Source organism: Malaclemys terrapin, chromosome 7 (assembly GCF_027887155.1).
Source record: "Malaclemys terrapin pileata isolate rMalTer1 chromosome 7, rMalTer1.hap1, whole genome shotgun sequence".
Classification (NCBI taxonomy): Eukaryota; Metazoa; Chordata; order Testudines; family Emydidae; genus Malaclemys; species Malaclemys terrapin.
Genome location: NC_071511.1, coordinates 46,543,093 through 46,560,832, shown reverse-complemented (window position 1 = coordinate 46,560,832; position 17,740 = coordinate 46,543,093). Strand labels below are relative to the sequence as shown.

Genomic DNA, 17,740 nt, shown 5'->3' with positions numbered 1-17,740 from the left:
CTCCCCCCACTCTCAGTTCCTTCTTGCCAGACAACTCCGACAGAGGGGAAGGAGGGCGGGATGTGGAATACACTTGAGCAACACATCTCGAAGAACGCCAGTTACGGAACAGGTAACGGTCCTTTCTTCTTCGAGTGATTGCTCAGGTGTATTCCACAATAGGTGACTCCAAGCTATACCTGATGGAGGCGGGTAGGAGTTTAAGGGTTACCAGGGCGGAGAACCGCCCTACCAAACCCGGCGTCATCCCGCGTTTGGGAGACAATCGCATAGTGCGATGAAAAGGTGTGGACAGAGGACCATGTAGCAGCCCTGCAGATGTCCTGAATAGGAACATGAGCCACGTAGGCAGACGAAGAGGCCCGAGCGCTAATCGAATGAGCCTTCACTATACAAGGCAGGGGAACCCATGCCAGGTCGTAACGTGCATATGCACGAGGTGATCCAGTGGGAGATCCGCTGGGTGGAAACTGGATGCCCCCTCATGCGCTTGGCCGAAGCAACAAAAAGCTGGGGCGGATTTTCGGGAAGGCCTGGTTCGGTCTAAGTAAAAAGCCAGCGCTCTACACACATCTAGAATGTGCAGGCGTTGGTCCTCATTGGAGGAATGGGGCTTAGGACAGAGGTCTGGGAGGAAAATGTCCTGATCCATGTGAAAAGCCGAGACTACCTTCGGCAGAAACGCTGGGTGCGGACGGAGCTGGACCTTATCCCTGTGGAAGACCGTATATGGGGGTTCAGAGGTCAGGGCCCTAAGCTCCGAGACCCAGAAGGCTGATTTGATAGCCACCAGGAACACCACTTTCCACGATAAGTGGGACGAAGAACACATGGCCAAGGGCTCGAAGGGGGATCCTGTGAGGCGGGAGAGCACTAGGTTCAGGTCCCAGAGCGGGACCGGGGGTCTGGTGTAAGGGAATGCCCGATCCAGCCCTTTTAGGAACCGGGACGTCATGTGGTGTGAGAACACCGAGTGGCCCTGCACCGGGGGGGTGGAAAGCTGAAATGGCCGCCAGGTGTACCCTGACCGAAGAGGGCACCTAAGAGACAGGAGGTAATCGAGGATGAGCTGTATAGATGCGGAGGAGGGGAAGGAACCCCTCTCCCTCGCCCACGCAGAGAACCGATACCATTTGGCAAGGTAGGTTCGTCGTGTGGATGGTTTCCTGCTCTCAAGCAGGACCTGTCTAACATCCTCAGAACACCTCCCCTCCTCCTCATCTAACCACGGAACAGCCATGCTGTCAAGTGGAGCGCGGCCAGGTTAGGGTGGGGGAGACATCCTCTCTCCTGGGAGAGCAGGTCCGGTCGAAGCGGCAGCCTGCACGGGGGGGCCACTAAAAGTTGCAGGAGGGTCCCGTACCAATGTTGACGGGCCCAATCCGGGACTATGAGGATAATCTGCGCCCCGTCTGCCTTTACCTTCTGTAGGACCTTGCCTATCAGGGGGACCCTGCCTTGGAGCAGAATCGTGGGCATAGGTGATTCTGGACGGTGGCCAACAGATCTACCTGGGGAGTGCCCCACTCTAGGAAGAGCCGCTTGGCCACCTCCCTGTGTAGAGACCACTTGTGTTGTTGGGAGAAAAACCTGCATAGGTGATCCGCGAGTGTTTTGCGCTTGCCGGGCAGGTGAAAAGCCCTCAGAAGGATGTTGTGGGCTATACAGAACTCCCACAGGAGCTGGGCTTCCTGGCACAATGTCACGGAATGCGTGCCCCCTTGCCTGTTGATATAATACATTGTGGTCGTATTGTCCATGAGGACTCTGACCACCTTCCCCCCTAGGAGCCGGCTGAAAGCCACGCATGCAAGGTGCACCGCCCTGAGCTCCCTGACATGTATGTGCAGGGACAATTCCGAGGGCGGCCATCTGCCCTGGGTTTTGAAGCTCCTCACATGGGCTCCCCATCCCAGGTCTGAGGCGTCCGACACCAGGTCTAGTGAGGGAGGGGGCTCCCGGAAGGGGATACCCTGAAGCATGTTGCTCGGGAGCGACCACCATTGCAGGTCGGCCACTACATTGGGTGGCAACGTGACGACCTTATCCAGGCCGTCCCTGGCCTGGGAATACTGGGAGGCCAGCCAGATTTGGAGGGGCCTCATCCTGAGCCTGGCGTGTCGCACCACTGAGGTGCATGCTGCCATATGGCCTAGGATTTGAAGACACACCCGTGCCGTCGTCACAGGGAAGGCCGTGACCGAGGCGATGAGACCTTTGAGCGTCTCAAATCTGTCCTGGGGAAGGGAGGCCATGGCCACCCACGAGTCTAACAGCGCCCCTATGAAGTGTATGCGCTGAAACGGGACTAACGTGGACTTCTCCTCGTTTACCACTAACCCTAGACTCATGCAGGTATCTAGCAGGAATTGTATCTGCGCCTGCACCTGGACCGAGATTTATCCTTGAGCAGCCAGTCGTCCAGGTAGGGGAAGATCTGCAGCCCGTTCCTCCTGAGGTGGGCTGCCACCACCGCCATGTATTTGGTAAAAACCCTGGGGGCCGTAGAAAGACCAAAGGGAAGGACCGTAAACTGGTAGTGGTCTCTCCCTACCAGGAAGCAGAGGAAGCACCGGTGACCCTCGAAATTATGGATATGGAAGTATACATCCTGGAGGTCCAGGGCTGCGAACCAATCTCCCGGGTCCAGGGATGGAACAATAGAGGCCAGGGACACCATACAGAATTTGCAGCGAACCAGAAATTGGTTGAGACTCCGCAGGTTGAGGATAGGCCTGAGCCCACCTTTCGCCTTCAGGATCAGGAAATACCGGGAGTAAAACCCTTTACCCTGGAATTCCTGAGGTACCCTCTCCATCGCACTCAGGGTGAGGAGACGCGTCATCTCCTAATTTAAAAGGCGGGCGTGTTCCGGGTCCCCAGGGACATCCCAGGATGGAGGATGGACTGGTGGGGGTGAATCCAACAGCAGCCTGTACCCCTCAGAGATGGTACTGAGGACCCACCGGTCCGACGTTATACGGGACCAATGCACTCTGAAGGCCGATAAACGGCTGTCAAAAACCAACTTTATTAACTGGGGGGCTTCCCTGGCAACAGGCCAGGTGGCCCCCCGCAAAGAGTTAAAAACGCCTCTTCCCCTACCTCTTGCCCTTCGAGGGAACGGGGCGTGGGGCCGAACGGGACTGGCGCTGTGACCTGCACCTCTGGTCTCTCGGCCTCTTAGGCGGGTGCTCGTATCTGCCTCTTACGGGGGGAGCCGAGAGCTGCGGCCTGGGTTTGTCCATGGCTGGCGGGACATACAGGCCGAGAGTCTGCAGGGTGATGCGGGAGTCCTCCATCCTGTGCAGACGAGTGTTCGTTTGGTCCACAATGGCAGGTCTTGCACAAGGGACTGGGATTCCACAGACAGCCCCGACAGCGAAAGCCACAACGCCCGTCACATGGAGATAGCAGAGGCCATCGAACGAGCTGCTGTGTCAGCCGCATCCGATGCCGCCTGGAGCGCCGCCTTCGCTGCTGCCGCACCCTCGTCGACTTGAGCCCTGAATTCCTTCCTGTCTTTTCTTGGAGGGAAAGTTTGCATTTTGGCAGAGACCCCCACAAGTTAAAGTCATACCTGCTCAGAAGTGCTTGATGGTTTGCCACCCTGAGCTGGAAACTCGCAGAGGAATAAACTTTTTTCCCAAAAGTGTCCAGTCTCCTGGCATCCTTGTCCTTGGGGGTGGGGGTGGGCTGGCCATGTCTTTCACGGTGGTTGACGGACTCCACCACCGGTGAGTTCGGGGTAGGATTAGTGTACAGGAACTCATGCTCCTTTGTTGGCACAAAGTATTTCCGCTCTGCCTTCTTAGAAATGGGCGGCAGAGAGGCCGGGGTTTGCCAGAGTCCGATAGAAATGTTGGCTACCCCTTGGTGAAGCGGTAGGGCCACACGGCCCGGTGCCGAGGAGGACAGGACATTAAACAAATTGTCCGACGGCTCCTCCATCTTCTCCGCCTGGAGCTGGAGGTTGGTGTCTATGCACCGGAGAAGCTCTTGATAAGCCTTAAAATCCTCCTGAGAAGGAGGGTGTGGCGCTGCTATGGACTCGTCCGGTGCCGATGAGACGACCAGTACTGCTCCTAGGGCATTAGGTGGTACCGGTGGGTCGCACTCCACACCCGGGTCCCGGTGCGGTGCCGATGGTTTGGTACCCGAGGACTGCTCTTGGTGACGAGGCGGGGACGCCGGGGGAGCTTGGGATGCCCCAGCCACGGAGTGGGGCCTCGCCTGTGTGGGCACCTGGGGCCACGGTGTCCACTGGCACCATTGTCCTTGCCATGGTGCCCCTTGCCACTGAGTCGTCTGAGGCCCTACCAACGTTACATGCTCTTGCGGGACGATGTGGCCTGGGGAAGGACGACTGGGAACCGAGGCAGAAGTGACCGAGGAGCGCACGGTTCCATAGGAGCGGCTGGACCGGTCCCGTCCACGTCGGCTCCGACCCCAGGATTTTGTCCTTGACGACGATGAGACATATACGTCGGAGGTGCTATCTCTGGACTCCCTTCAGCGACCGTGGCTATGATGCCTCGTTGCCGGTGACGGTCGGGATGCACTCTGAGAATGGCGTGCGCCATGGTACGATCAGCGGTGCCGATGGCGTCGAGCCCTGCTATCACTGCAGCTGGATGAGGAGCGTTGACGCTTTCTGTCCCAGCGCCCATGGCCCGAGGAAGACTCTGGAGACGTGCTCTCAGGCGATCCCGACAATGGAGTGGAGATCTGGCGCGGGCTACGGAAAGGGCCCGCGGACTGAGCAGGGACCTCAACCTCCGATCTGGCCGGGGAGAGTTGGTGAGCGCCCAGCAGCGGCTTCTCTCGGGACCGGGGACCCGACTCGGCGGCACACCCGGCACCGTCAGGACGAGGATATCGTGTGCTGCCTGGACTGCCTCCGGTGTCGACGGGATTCTCACCGCCAGAAGGCACACGCGAATGGGGCCGGACTACTCCGCTCAACACGAGTCGGAGGTCTCGGTCCCGGGGGCGGATCGTGGGCTGCCCAACTTGAGTCTGGCCTCACCCCTGTCCTTGTCTCGGCGCCGCTGAGTCTTGCCTTGCTTCTTGGCAGGGGAGCGGTGCCGACTGGTGATGGTGCTTCACTGCGCACCGAGGACACGGTGCCCGGTGCCGGGTCGGGTCGGGTCAGCGCGCCAGTGCCAGGGCCAATGCCGACTCCATAAGAGTCGGATCTCACGTTCGCGCTTAGTCCAGGGCTTGAACGACTTACAGATTTTGCAGCGCTCACTTATGTGAGCCTCGCCCAGACAGCAAAGACACTCAGAGTGTGGATCGCTTCTGGGCATGGAATTGCAACAGGAGTCGCACGACTTGAAGCCTGGGGCTCGGCCCACTAACTGTAGAAACTACTAACGGTCGAAGATTGTACTACTAAGGATAGACGCTGCAGCAATGCTGGAGCACAAGTTCCAACAACCTTCACTGGCGGCAAGAAGGAACTGAGGGTATGGAGAGCACACAGAATCATAGACTATCAGGGTTGGAAGGGACCTCAGGAGGTCATCTAGTCCAACCCCCAGCTCAAAGCAGGACCAGTTCCCAACTAAATCATCCCAGCCAGGGCTTTGTCAAGCCGGGCCTTGAAAACCTCCAAGGAAGGAGACTCCACCGCCTCCCTAGGTAACACATTCCAGTGCTTCACCACTCTCCTAGTGAAAAAGTGTTTCCTAATATCCAATCTGGACCTCCCCCACTGAAACTTGAGACCATTGCTCCTTGTTCTGTCATCTGCCACCACTGAGAACAGTCGAGCTCCATCCTCTTTGGAACTCCCCTTCAGCCCCCTTTATAGCACGATATAGAGGCGCCACTCCAGGGGTTGCAGCGGGGCTCGCCCACTATGGGTACTACTAAGGGGAAAACTTCCGGCACCGGTGCACACGGCAAGCACGCACACCTACTGTGGAATAAAACATGAGCAATCACTCGAAGTGGAATGAGGAGCCAGCAATAGGGACGAGACAGAATTGGGAAAAGGAGAGGTTGGCAGGGATGGGGCTGAAGGCGTCACACTTGAGCGTAAAAGGCAGAACAGACTGTGCCAACTAGAACACACTCCCTTCCAGAGCCTGGAATTGAACCCGATTACCAAGTTTCATCATCCCCCTGCTGTCAGCAAGTATCTCCAAACCCCATTGGCAAAAGGTGCCAAGTTCCCTCTACTGCATGACCACACAGAGAATGACAACCTAAGGCTGCTATGAGTTACTCCTTTAGCTCACGTGGCAGAGGGTGTGATGTATTTAACAGTCCCAATCCTGTTGATGACCCATGTATGTGGATTCTTTTCCTCCATCCTATATGATGCTAAATAAGTCACTTAAACCAACCTTTTCACAGGTTGTCACTAACTGAGTATTCCACATTTTCTGAGTGCCTGACTTGAGACCCTGGACTCTGATTTGTAGAAGTGCTGAGCACTAACTACTGCAACTGAAATCAATCAGAAGCTGAGCTCCAAGCAAATGAAGTGCTATAAAATGCTAAATACCCTGAAAAATCAGGTTCTAGGTGTCTCAAATTGGGCACCCAAAATTACTAGTTACTTTAGCCTTAATCTCTCTCAGTGCCTCAATTCCCCATCTGCAAAATGGGGGAGTTGTAAAAATATATTCATTCATATTGATGAAGCACTCAGACATCATAGTGATGAGTGCCATAGAAAACCCCCATGTGGAAATTAACAAGTCTGTCTTCAGAGCAGGGTTTCAATAGTGTGCAGTAAATAAGCCATGGGGCCACACAACAAACAATAGAGAAAACAGCATCAAATAGCTGCTCATTAAGCAGGCACTTTCCATTCTGTTTACTTTGTCCACTGAGGCTCATATCGTCTGTCCCAGTCTGCTCACATTCTCACTCCCAAACTCCCTTCTGTTCTCTGCTCCTCTCTCTCCCATTTTCACCCCTGCTACTCAACATCCTGACTTCCACAACTTCCCTCTGCTCCTCAGCCTCTACTTTCAAGTCAACTTGCTTTATCATTCTCTTCCATTCTGCCACTACAGAAGCAGAAGCATTGAGAGCAAAGGAGAGAGTCTCCCTGCTCTTACTTCTGGTGCCTGGTGCCACAGTGTCCCTTTGCTGCCAGGAGGAGCAATTGCAGGTAAAGTCCTGCATGGCTTCTGCAGTCCTAGGATACAGCATGCTCAGTCGCTCTGTCAGGATGGCACAGACAACCTTACCAGTACATAGAAGCTCTGTAGTGGTGGTGGAGCCAGGGCCGGCTCAAGGCACCAGCTTAACAAGCAGGGCTTAGGGCGGCCAACGGAGAGGGGCGGCACCTATGGCAATTCGGGGGCAGCAGGTCCCTCACTCCCTCTAGGAGCGAAGGACCTGCCGCTGCCGATCGTGGCTCTTTTTTTTTTTTCCAATTGCCGCCGCCGATCACAATCGCCCTGAGTGGGGCACATTTTGTACAGACTGAATCGTCAGAAAATAATACTGCTAACCTTTAACAAAACTCTACTAATCATGTCCAAACTGATTTTCCAGGGACTTATAAACTTGGCCAAATTTGAGAAGATTTTCAGTGGGACAAAAGATCTCTCTGACACCAGAGTGACCCCTTTGCCAAATTTCAAACATCTGCTGCAAAGCATGGAAATGCTAGAGCAGGGGTTCTCAAACAGGGGGTCCTAAGGTTATTACATGAGGGGGGAGGGTCCCGAGCTGTCAGCCTTCACCCCAAACCCAGCTTTGCCTCCAGCATTTATAATGGTGTTAAATATATTAAAAAGCAACAGAGGGTCCTGTGGCACCTTTAAGACTAACAGAAGTATTGGGAGCATAAGCTTTCGTGGGTAAGAACCTCACTTCTTCAGATGCAAGAAGTGAGGTTCTTACCCACGAAAGCTGATGCTCCCAATACTTCTGTTAGTCTTAAAGGTGCCACAGGACCCTCTGTTGCTTTTTACAGATTCAGACTAACACGGCTACCCCTCAAATATATTAAAAAGTGTTTTTAATTTATACGGGGAGGGTCACACTCAGAGGCTTCTTACGTGAAAGGAGTCACCAGTACAAAAGTTTGAGAATCCTTGTGCTAGAGTATCTCAAAGAAAGAGTTGAGAATTTTTTTAACGTGAGCAAAACTATGTATTTTTCCCTCACCTTGTTGTAAGAAATGGCTAAAACATTTTAGCTGAAACTTTCCAAAAACATTCAGCCTGAGAGAAACAACTGACATGGGAAACATGAGTCTGAACGGTTTATGTTTGGCAAAGTTATAAGTAACTGAAAACAAGGTCTCATAATGGAAAGCATTGCATCTTTAACAACAGGCATAGTTACCAGCTTTGCCTACGATTAGTTGTACACACACAATTTTAAATAGTCATACCAAAAAAATGGCTACTTTTCCCTACTTTTCACAGTATCCCTAGAAAAGATGCCAAGATTCAAAATACACAGTTGCTCAGCACCAAGAAAATATACAAGCCATCTACACAGAGATCAAAGGCTAACAGACAGACAACATACACAGGAGCTAAAAATAAACTAGTTCAACAATTTAAAAAAAAACTCACTGAAGTACTAAAATGAAGAATTTTCAAGGAAAAAAAATAAGGGAGGAAAAGTCCCTTTCCATTGAAATACAAACTTGAAGCAGATTCTTCCATAGGTTTTCCCAACAAGAGTGACTTCACCAGGAAAGTCAATAACGAACACATACATTTCAACCATACAGAAATACCGGAAAGGTGGAAATGCTGCTTGGATTTACTTTATCTGATTTACTCCCACTTTATGCAGTCTGTTTCTGAGGCACTGTGTTGGTTACCTAGGAAACTGGTAAGTTTAAACGGTTCTTGTGTCAGAACTGTGAACACAGATTTATGCAGTGTACAATGTAACAATAAATGCACAAGTGAATGAAATGCTCAACAACTTAGTGGAGTTTTATTAGAAGAAAAATATAATTAATTGAACACTATGTAGGTTATATTTTTGAAAAAACAAAAAATTTATTAGACACTAGTGTTCATTAATATACTTTTACAAATTACATTGAAAATTACAGTATTTTAAACTAAAGCCAGTTGAATGTTGGAAATAGTTTGTCTTTGTATACTTAAGCGTAAATGAACTCACACAAAAATTCACAGACAGCATAAAGAGCCCTCCTAGTGCAAAATTTCCTTGATTAGGCTATAAAATCTGTGAAATATAAAACGTTAAAAATATTCTCCCCCAATTAGGTTTTCTTTTAAAATTCTTTTATTTATATTTTGATGAAGTGTATTATTTAAATTTGTTTAAAAAATCCTGAATTAAGAATTGTACAGGCTTTTTTAGGCATTTGGGCTTTTTTGAAAAAAAGTCAAAATGGATGCAGCCTACATGTTTGCAGGTGGAAAGGGTCTCTGAACCTTTGGGATGACTAAGAAGCAATGTTTATCAATTCAGAAGAGAATTCAGTACAATTATATATGCCAAAATAATTATAAAGGGAAGTGGAGTCTTAAGAGTGATGGAGAAAACGGGTTAGGGCTGCAACAGCAAGGTGGAAAGCCCTCATTCTCAAATAATTTTTAAAAATAGAGACTGTATTTACACTTACCTTTACATTGGGCTTCTTAATGGAAACTCCTCTGTACCAGCCTAAAACAGGACAAAATATACTGTATTAAATTGTAGCACTGCATTTCTTTATACTGAAATAATCTGACTGCCACTGGCAAAACAGTCCAAATGCTGAGGCCATCTTTTATTCCTGAGGGCATTTTGCGCCAAAAAATTCTGCGCCAACAGAATTAAATTTCTGCACACAATATTTTAAAATTCTGCAAAATTCTGCAAATATTATTTCTCAAATAAATGTGGAGGCTCCAGCATAGCATTGGTGGGCACAGGCCACTAGCTGCACAGAGGTAGGAGATCACTGTACAGTTACTCCCCACAACCCCTAGGACACAAACTCAGCGGGGAGACTGCACCCAACCCTGACACAGTGCAAGGACCGGGCCGGCGCCTCAATGCCAGGTGCACCAGGTGTGGGCAGGCTGGCTCAGCAAGACAGGATCCAAGGGTGGAGGGGCTTAGTGTTGGGGGATCCAGGTGTGGGTTGAGAGGGTTCTCTGTGGAGCAATTTGGGTGCAGGCGGCTCAGTGGGGGATCTGGATGCACAGAGGCTTGTTGGGGGGTTCTGGGTACAACGGTAATGGGACTCTGTAGGGGGTACAGGTGAAGGTGGTTGGGGCTCAGCAGGGGGGAATTTCTGGGTGTGGGCGTATAGAGCTCATCAGGGGAGTCTGGGTGTGTGGGGCTCAGTGGTGGGGTCCAGATTCTGGAGGAGTGGGGCTCAGTGGGGTGGAGATCCAGGTGCAACTGCTTGGGGCTCGGTGGGGTGGGGATACAGGTGTGGGTGGCTCATTGGGGTGGTCCAGGTGCAGGGGAAGTGGGGTTCATCAGGGTGGGTTCTAAGTGCAAGGGGGTGAGGCTCGGTGAGAGGATCTGGGTATGATGGGGTTTGGATTCATGGGGGTTGGGCAGATGGAGGAGCAGCTCCCTGTACAGGGATCCCTCCGCCTGCAGCTGAAGTGCAATGGGTGCAGGAAGTGGGGGGAGAGGTGGGGTTTGCAGAGCTTCCTGCAGCCGGGGGAGAAATCTGGGGGTGGGACTGACCAGGCCCCAGATGCTGTGCCGGGGAAGAGGAAGTCCTGTCCTCCCCAGCCCAGCACAGGGCAGGAGCCACCAACCAGGTCTTCCACAGTCCCACCTCTTGCCCCACAGTGATTTACCTCTCTGCCAGCTGCCCTGGGCATCCAAAACATACTGCTGGGGAGGGCCGCATGACTGCTCTTGTGACTTCCCTTTGCTTCCTCATCAGAAAGTAATTTTTCTGCAGGGAATCAAAGAAATCTGCAGGGGACATAAATTCTGCTCATGCACAGTGGTGCAGAATTCCCCCAGGAGTAATCTTTGAAACAGTCACTATAGCTTATATAGGTTATTAACTCTTGAAAGATTTTTATTCTGCAGTGACCACAAGCCATAAGAATCTTGTACTCCTGCTTATTGCCACTAAAGGATAGAAACAGCTTAGTGTTTGTAGTCTCTTTAAACTACTTGGAACCATTGGCAGCTGTGGTGAGTACACATTCAGCACACATGCAATAATTCATCCTGAACATCTTTCCTATATGGAAGAAGACATTCCAGTACATTTCTAACAAACTTGAATTTTATAGGTTCTACATTTAATCAGGAAAGCAAACATGTGGAAAGGATGTATACTGTGTAAATACTGCCCTGTCACAGTTTCTCTGGTGTGGGATCAGTTAAGTTGCACCAACAATGCGAAAAGTCATATTGGGAACACCAGGGGGACACCACGAGCTGTATCTTGGATGACAGGGCAGCCTTCACACTACTTAAACACTGCAGTCACACTATGCTTGGATGAGGTGCCCAGTGGCAGCATGTCTAAAGGACAGTGATGGAAACAAGTCAAGAGATGGACCTCAGGATCTAAAATTGCACAAATCCAATTATTCTTAAATCCCATTCAAGTGTCACACAAGAGCTCCAGATAGTAGTATTCCAACAACAGCCTACAATAAGGGCCATAAGGGGTTCGAATTTCATTCATAACAAGCTACCTGAGTTTCACCAACAGGTGAAAAGAATTTCACTTTATGTAAGCTAGCATCAGCAACAAAAACAGAAAAAATCAAAACTGATGGTGCTGAAAGACCAACTAGGTTGATACTGTAGAGCTGAGTGAGAGAAACAAATGGACAGAGACAATTAGAAAAGTCAACCCTAGGAAATATATCTAGCCAAGGGGAGTGAAGCACAGATTCCTTTTCTTTTTTCCCTTTTCATGCCACAAACATAATATATTTCGGTTACTTTACTAGTTATTATTATAGGTAGAGCTGGTAGCTATGCCTACAGTTAAAGTTGTTTAACCTTTTCCATTTCCTTTTCCCTGTTTTCAGCTGCTTAAAATTTTCCCAAACTTCAACCATTCAGGCTGAAATTTTCTATGCCAGGTGTTTGCCTCAGGGTGATCAACTAAAATGGGTCAGCTGTTTCTGAGAACAAGATTAGAGAAAAATGTGTTTTGCCTATTTAAAAATTGCTCTCAATCATTTCATTGAGAAAGTCTAGTACCTCCATGCTCTGGAGCAGAAAACTGGCAATTGGGATTGCTCTGGTATCAGAGATATGTCTTTTGTTATCCCAAGGAAAACTGCACAAATTTGACTGAGTTATTAACCTCTGAATAAAAAGTTTCACATATTTACACATATTCAGAAGAGATTTCTTAGAGTTCAGACACTCAATTCTCCAAAGATTCCATCTGCACTGAGCATGCTCCATCCCAGAAAACCTGGGCTGATCAGAACTTTTATCGCAATTACTCATCCTCATTGCTGGGGAACACTGTGGCAGCATGCACCAAAACTGAGAACAGGGAGACCGTCTCTCCTGTGTTCTCAATGCTCCTTGCTAGCACACAGGCAGTGTGGAGAAGTATTAAGCAGCTTGACTGACATGCGGAGGCATAGGGGCTGAGGAAGGGGAAGAGGAGCATACGGGGAGATAGGAGCAGGAGACAGGGAAGAAGGGATAGGAGCATGGGAAAGGATGGGGTAGAGGGTATAGGAGCAGGAACTAAAGAAGGCAGGGATAGGAGCAGGAGCAGAGGATGAGGACAAGTGGGAACTGGAGACAAGGTTAAGAGCTCTGAGGCCAGGCTGTGATGGAACCAGATGGGGGGGAGGGGAGAGAGACTGGAGGATTTGTAAACACGAGAGCACATTCCCCTCCAGAACTGGAACTGAACCCAGGATTCCTGAGTATCAACTTTTCTCTGCTGTCTAGCAAATAATTATAAAACCCGAAGTTTGTCTCTCATACATCTCTAGAGGTAAGCCTGCACAGATAACAGTCTTCAACTGCTACCTGTTAATCTGTGGGTGTGTGTACATATCCATTATGATAAAGTCTTTAATTATGATCATATACTATTGTTTCCATAAGACCCCTGCCTCATTCAGTGCACAGAATGGACAGTGCTCAGGGAATGAATCAGGGACGTGTACTGAATAAGGCTGTTGTCTGTACGACTCATGCCTCAGTTTTGTAGAAGTTAGAAGGTGTATAGTGAATGAGGTGGTATAATTGCAGATTATCATAACGGATATGCACAAAGAGTAAATTAATGAATCACAGACAACCTTAATTCTGGCATTTCCTAACTATTGAGGTCTTGACATTGCAACCTTAAGATTCTTTTCCTGTTATTTTTGTATATTATTATTACTATAGTACTGAGGTTTTTCTCTTTTTAAAATAATCTCTTCTTATAAAAATGTACACATAGCAAATTTTTAAATAATCAGCAATTCTAATATAATATTACTGTTATTAATAATTTGTATTATGGCTGCTTGTAAAAGCCTCATTCAATATCAGGGCCTAATTATGCTTGGCATTTTACAAACAAACACCAATAAAGAGGAGACCCCGGCCCTGGATTATAAAATGTTCCCAGTCTCTACTATGATAGTATGTTAAAGAATCAAAAATAAATATTCATACCCAGTTCCTCTGACCAAAAAAAAAAAAAATATTACAGAATTAATTATGGCATCAATACTGACTTCATAGTTGAGACTGAGTTGATTCTAGCACATAAAGGAAGCATACAGGTTTGTTATGGACAGAAAAACAAAGCATATCCTCTTTAAAATTATAGCAGTTAACATACAGAATGATTTTTGACAGTTTACAAGTAAATCTTTTAATTACTTAGGAATGAAAAATAATTTAAAATAGGTCCTTTAAGAAATTAAGTACCCAGTGTCAGAACTTTGCCTCTAATAATCTCAGTAACAGAATAAAAGACTTTTCAAATTTCTCATACAAAACTAACTGAAATGTTACACATAGGCCACATTTGATTTTTTTTTCTTATTAATGGCCATTTTCCCCATTACTTTTCATAACTGAAAGTTTCTCTTTCAGGAAAGGCTAAAGGATACAATGGTCTGCCACAGAGAATTTCACAAAGAACAGCCCTTTTTCAAAACAGTTGCCATTTCTCAGTGTTCTCAACAGTCCAGAAGCTACAACAGCCTTCAGATGGATGACATTTTGAGAAGCGTTTCTCTTATTCATTTTTTTTCAATGACTCTTCCCTTGGACTGAGTGTAAAACCATCAAGGGAAAAGACTCTGAAGATCAGAAAGTTTAAAATAGCCGTCTCTCTGAAGGGACACGGACTGATAAGTCACTCCAACAACTGCCCAAAGTTAGGTTGTACCCTTGCACAGGCTTTTTACAAAAACTCCATATCAGCTATTGCCAACTACATGACATCAAAAATCATGAGAACCCAAAAATCATGAGATTGAATTTTTTTTTAAATTAATGGATTTGGGGGCCAAACTGTGTTTTTTAGTCAGTCTTTTGACTTTCCAACTCCCCTCTGCTATTCTGCCAGGGTGTGAGAGAGAGAGAATATCAGATTGAAAAGTCAACCCTTAATTAACACTAAAATTTACTACACCCCCTCTCCATGGTTTCTAGGAGGGTGACTCTACTTACTCTCTCCATACCCCTAAGATGGGGAACAGCCATCCATTTCCCATCATAGCCTTGACTCCACCCTCTGAGTTTCCCCCTTTTCCATCATATTCCCCTCCTCAACCTTCCTCTGTGATCTGCCCCTGCATTCTCCTGCCTCCTGTCCAATCACCTGCATGTTCATAAGTCAGGGACAAAAAAAATCAAATGAACAATGAACATCCAAGAAAGGATATTTTCTTGCTACAAACCATGAAGAACTCTCCCTATTTATCAAGTTTTCCAAATATTTTTGATAAAGATTTATGTGAGCTGCAAAGATCTTTACATGCAAGAATGTCTTTAAAACATAACCACCTTGCTAACTGCAGGAAATCTCTAATGCAAGCAGAATTTCCTATAACTCACTCAGTGCAGTACTTTTATTTGTAATCTTAATTTAAAAAAAAAATAAAATTCACTCAGATTCAAAGCATTTCAAAAATAATTTAAACCATTCTACATTGTTGTACAATTTAGATAATTGTGTTAATATATAAATTATGTAGTAATAACAAATTCAGGGTTTTTAAAAACATCATAATTAACTGTCTAAATAACTGTTGGGTGAAGTTTAACACACTCTGGCCAAAATGTTCAGGTTTATTAATTCAACATTTTTATGAACCAAAAGCATACCTTGCAGTTACAATTACTATAAAAGCAATGAATGGCAGATAGGCAGAAAAAGAAAACAGCCAGCTATATTTTCCTGGAGGGCAGGCAGGTCATGATGGATTTCTCCTACGATGCTCCAACTACCCCCTTACCTTCTAGCATCTGTCTTCAAACCAATTTCAAATTACATACCCATAACTATACTCCAATAAACATTAAGAATTATGTCTTATATAACTCATACAATATGAATTCACAAGCTTAGATGTACACATTTTTTGCTATCTGGGCTATCTCATTATCTCCACATTATCATATCTTTTCCAAATGGTTTACTTCCATTGTTCACATGTTGATCATGCATGCTGACCAGGCCATCTACTCCTTACTCAATACAGGGACTTTCCTGTTTTTCTGTAATCGCCATTTGTCAGTATATTTTGTATATCCATTGAATATGCATTTGTCAGTACATTTCTGTGGTCAGAACATTACCCTTGTCCCATACAGCAGCTATAATCATTGTGCAAGCTTTCATAAGGGCAAGTCAGCAAGACAAAACTCATGCCGAGCAAAGACTAGATCAAAGTCAACCAGCCTAGCATAAGTATTATCTTGGCCTGTCCAAACTTATTCCCTATACATGCCCCATACTTGTAATGTTTCCAACATTGGTAAAAATCAGTGTGGATAAAAATAGATTTTTTTGAATATTTTAAAATCAGATTATTGTATTCAAATGTCAGATTTTTTATAATTATTTAAACGATAAGTTTTTCCTTTTAAAAATAAACAGTATAAAATGAAATCTGAATTTAAGGCAAAGTATGTTAAGGCCTATATTTATTGCAATCTCTTAAAAAATTTAAATAAAAAATAAATATGCTGAATCCATGAGGCTCTATCAAAAATGTTGAGTTAAAGGCTTCCTTTCTATATAAAGAAATAATCATGGGAAAACATCTAACTTTTGAGGTTAAGCTTTATAAATATGGCACAAAAGGTCATGTATTGTATTAAGGCCTTGGTGCAGTGGGGGACTGAGAGGCTGTGCTAGGGGGTGCAAGAGACTGGCAAAGTCATCACAGTTCTGGGACCCAACCTCTGATTCCAGGAGACACCATCAAGTATCTCATCAAGTTCATCCATTGAGCCCATGTGTGTGGTCTCGTATTCCTATTTTATAGCTTCTCCCTACCTGAGCTCTGATTGGCTCAGTTCTCAAATAATGAATATTATGACTCCAACCAACATGGAAACTTATGCGTCAGTGCATGGAAAAACACTGATCTGCCCAGTAACTACCAGCCCTTGCTTCTCGATAGTTCTGGGCCCTTTGAGTAAATGGCCTTGCTTGTCCCCTTCTATGTGTACACGGACAGAGAGAGAAACAAAAATCCATTAAATTCTTCACAGACTCCCTCTCTGTCTCTTAAATAAAATACTGGAACGCAAAAAGCATGTGGGTTACACAAGCAGAAGTCTTGCCTGATTGTTGTTCATTTTTGTTTTTCTGGGGGTAACGATGGGGGAGTTATGTAATAAGGTGGAAAGAACAGAGTGTACAACCAGAAAAGAGCAACATTGGTGTCAAAAGCAGGACACTGTAGGGAAAAAGTAGTAACATTCTTCCGAGTGAAGCTTCTAGTGTTGATTTCAAAACCTGTGTAGTGGAGAAAAGAACTGCCATGGTTGTAGGTCATAAAAAAGACCCTCTTTGGGAATATTTTCAATAAATTTCTGTACCTTTACGTAAAAAAGGAACATGTTCAGGGGCTGGTTCCAACACAGGACACATCACCTCCTTCATCTGGTGAACTTTTAGGCAGAAGTCCTCTGCTTCTTTGTACTGGTGGGTACGAGGTACAAACTGGACATTTGTTCCTCGTGTGTCCTTCCCCCTAGGCAGATTAAGCAGCTTTTGTGCCTGTCCATGACAGGGAAAATCGCCCTGTAGGTGGCACACTACTTGAAACCTGTCGATTTTTTCATAATAAATTCTCAGATCACTACACTAAATACTTACAATGAACTAAAGTATCTATAACTATATACACCAAGCTTTTCAGAAAACGCTGGCTAACTGATGTAAATAGCTCTGGGGAGCTCCGACTCTCACCATTGGTAGTGAAAAGGAAGCAAGAAGGAGATATACCCCTTTTATAGCCCCAGCACAACTCACAAAAAGTCACAGCCATGATGCGGGTGGTTGAGTCAACTGAGTCCAGGGCAGACTGAAGAGAGGTCCTGGCCCCCACCTTTCCCTCCTCCAGAACAGCTCCAAACTCTGAATGGGAGTCCGCTGGAAGTAATTCCTGGAATTTGGCCAGAGAGTTCCAGAAATTATAAGCACAGCGGCTCAGTACCACTTGCTGATTTGCTATGTGAAGCTGGAGCCCCCCCGGTGGAGTAGACTTTCCGACCAAAGAGGTCCAGCATCTTAGCATCCTTGGATTTGGGGGAGGCCCCAGTTACCCCCAGTCCCGGGCTGGAGGTGGGTGAAGAGGTGCTCATA

General features: G+C 46.9%; 1 protein-coding gene across 7 annotated transcripts in view; it reads right to left on the bottom strand.

Moving 5' to 3' along the window:
• The window catches only part of DOCK3 (dedicator of cytokinesis 3), a 694,815-nt gene that overhangs the window by 546,123 nt on the left and 130,952 nt on the right, over positions 1–17,740 (bottom strand). For all 7 annotated transcript variants that reach the window (XM_054034104.1, XM_054034108.1, XM_054034105.1 and 4 more), the window contains exon 3: positions 9,590–9,630. In XM_054034104.1, the coding sequence (XP_053890079.1) occupies positions 9,590–9,630 (41 nt within the window). The remainder of the gene's footprint in view (positions 1–9,589; positions 9,631–17,740) is intronic.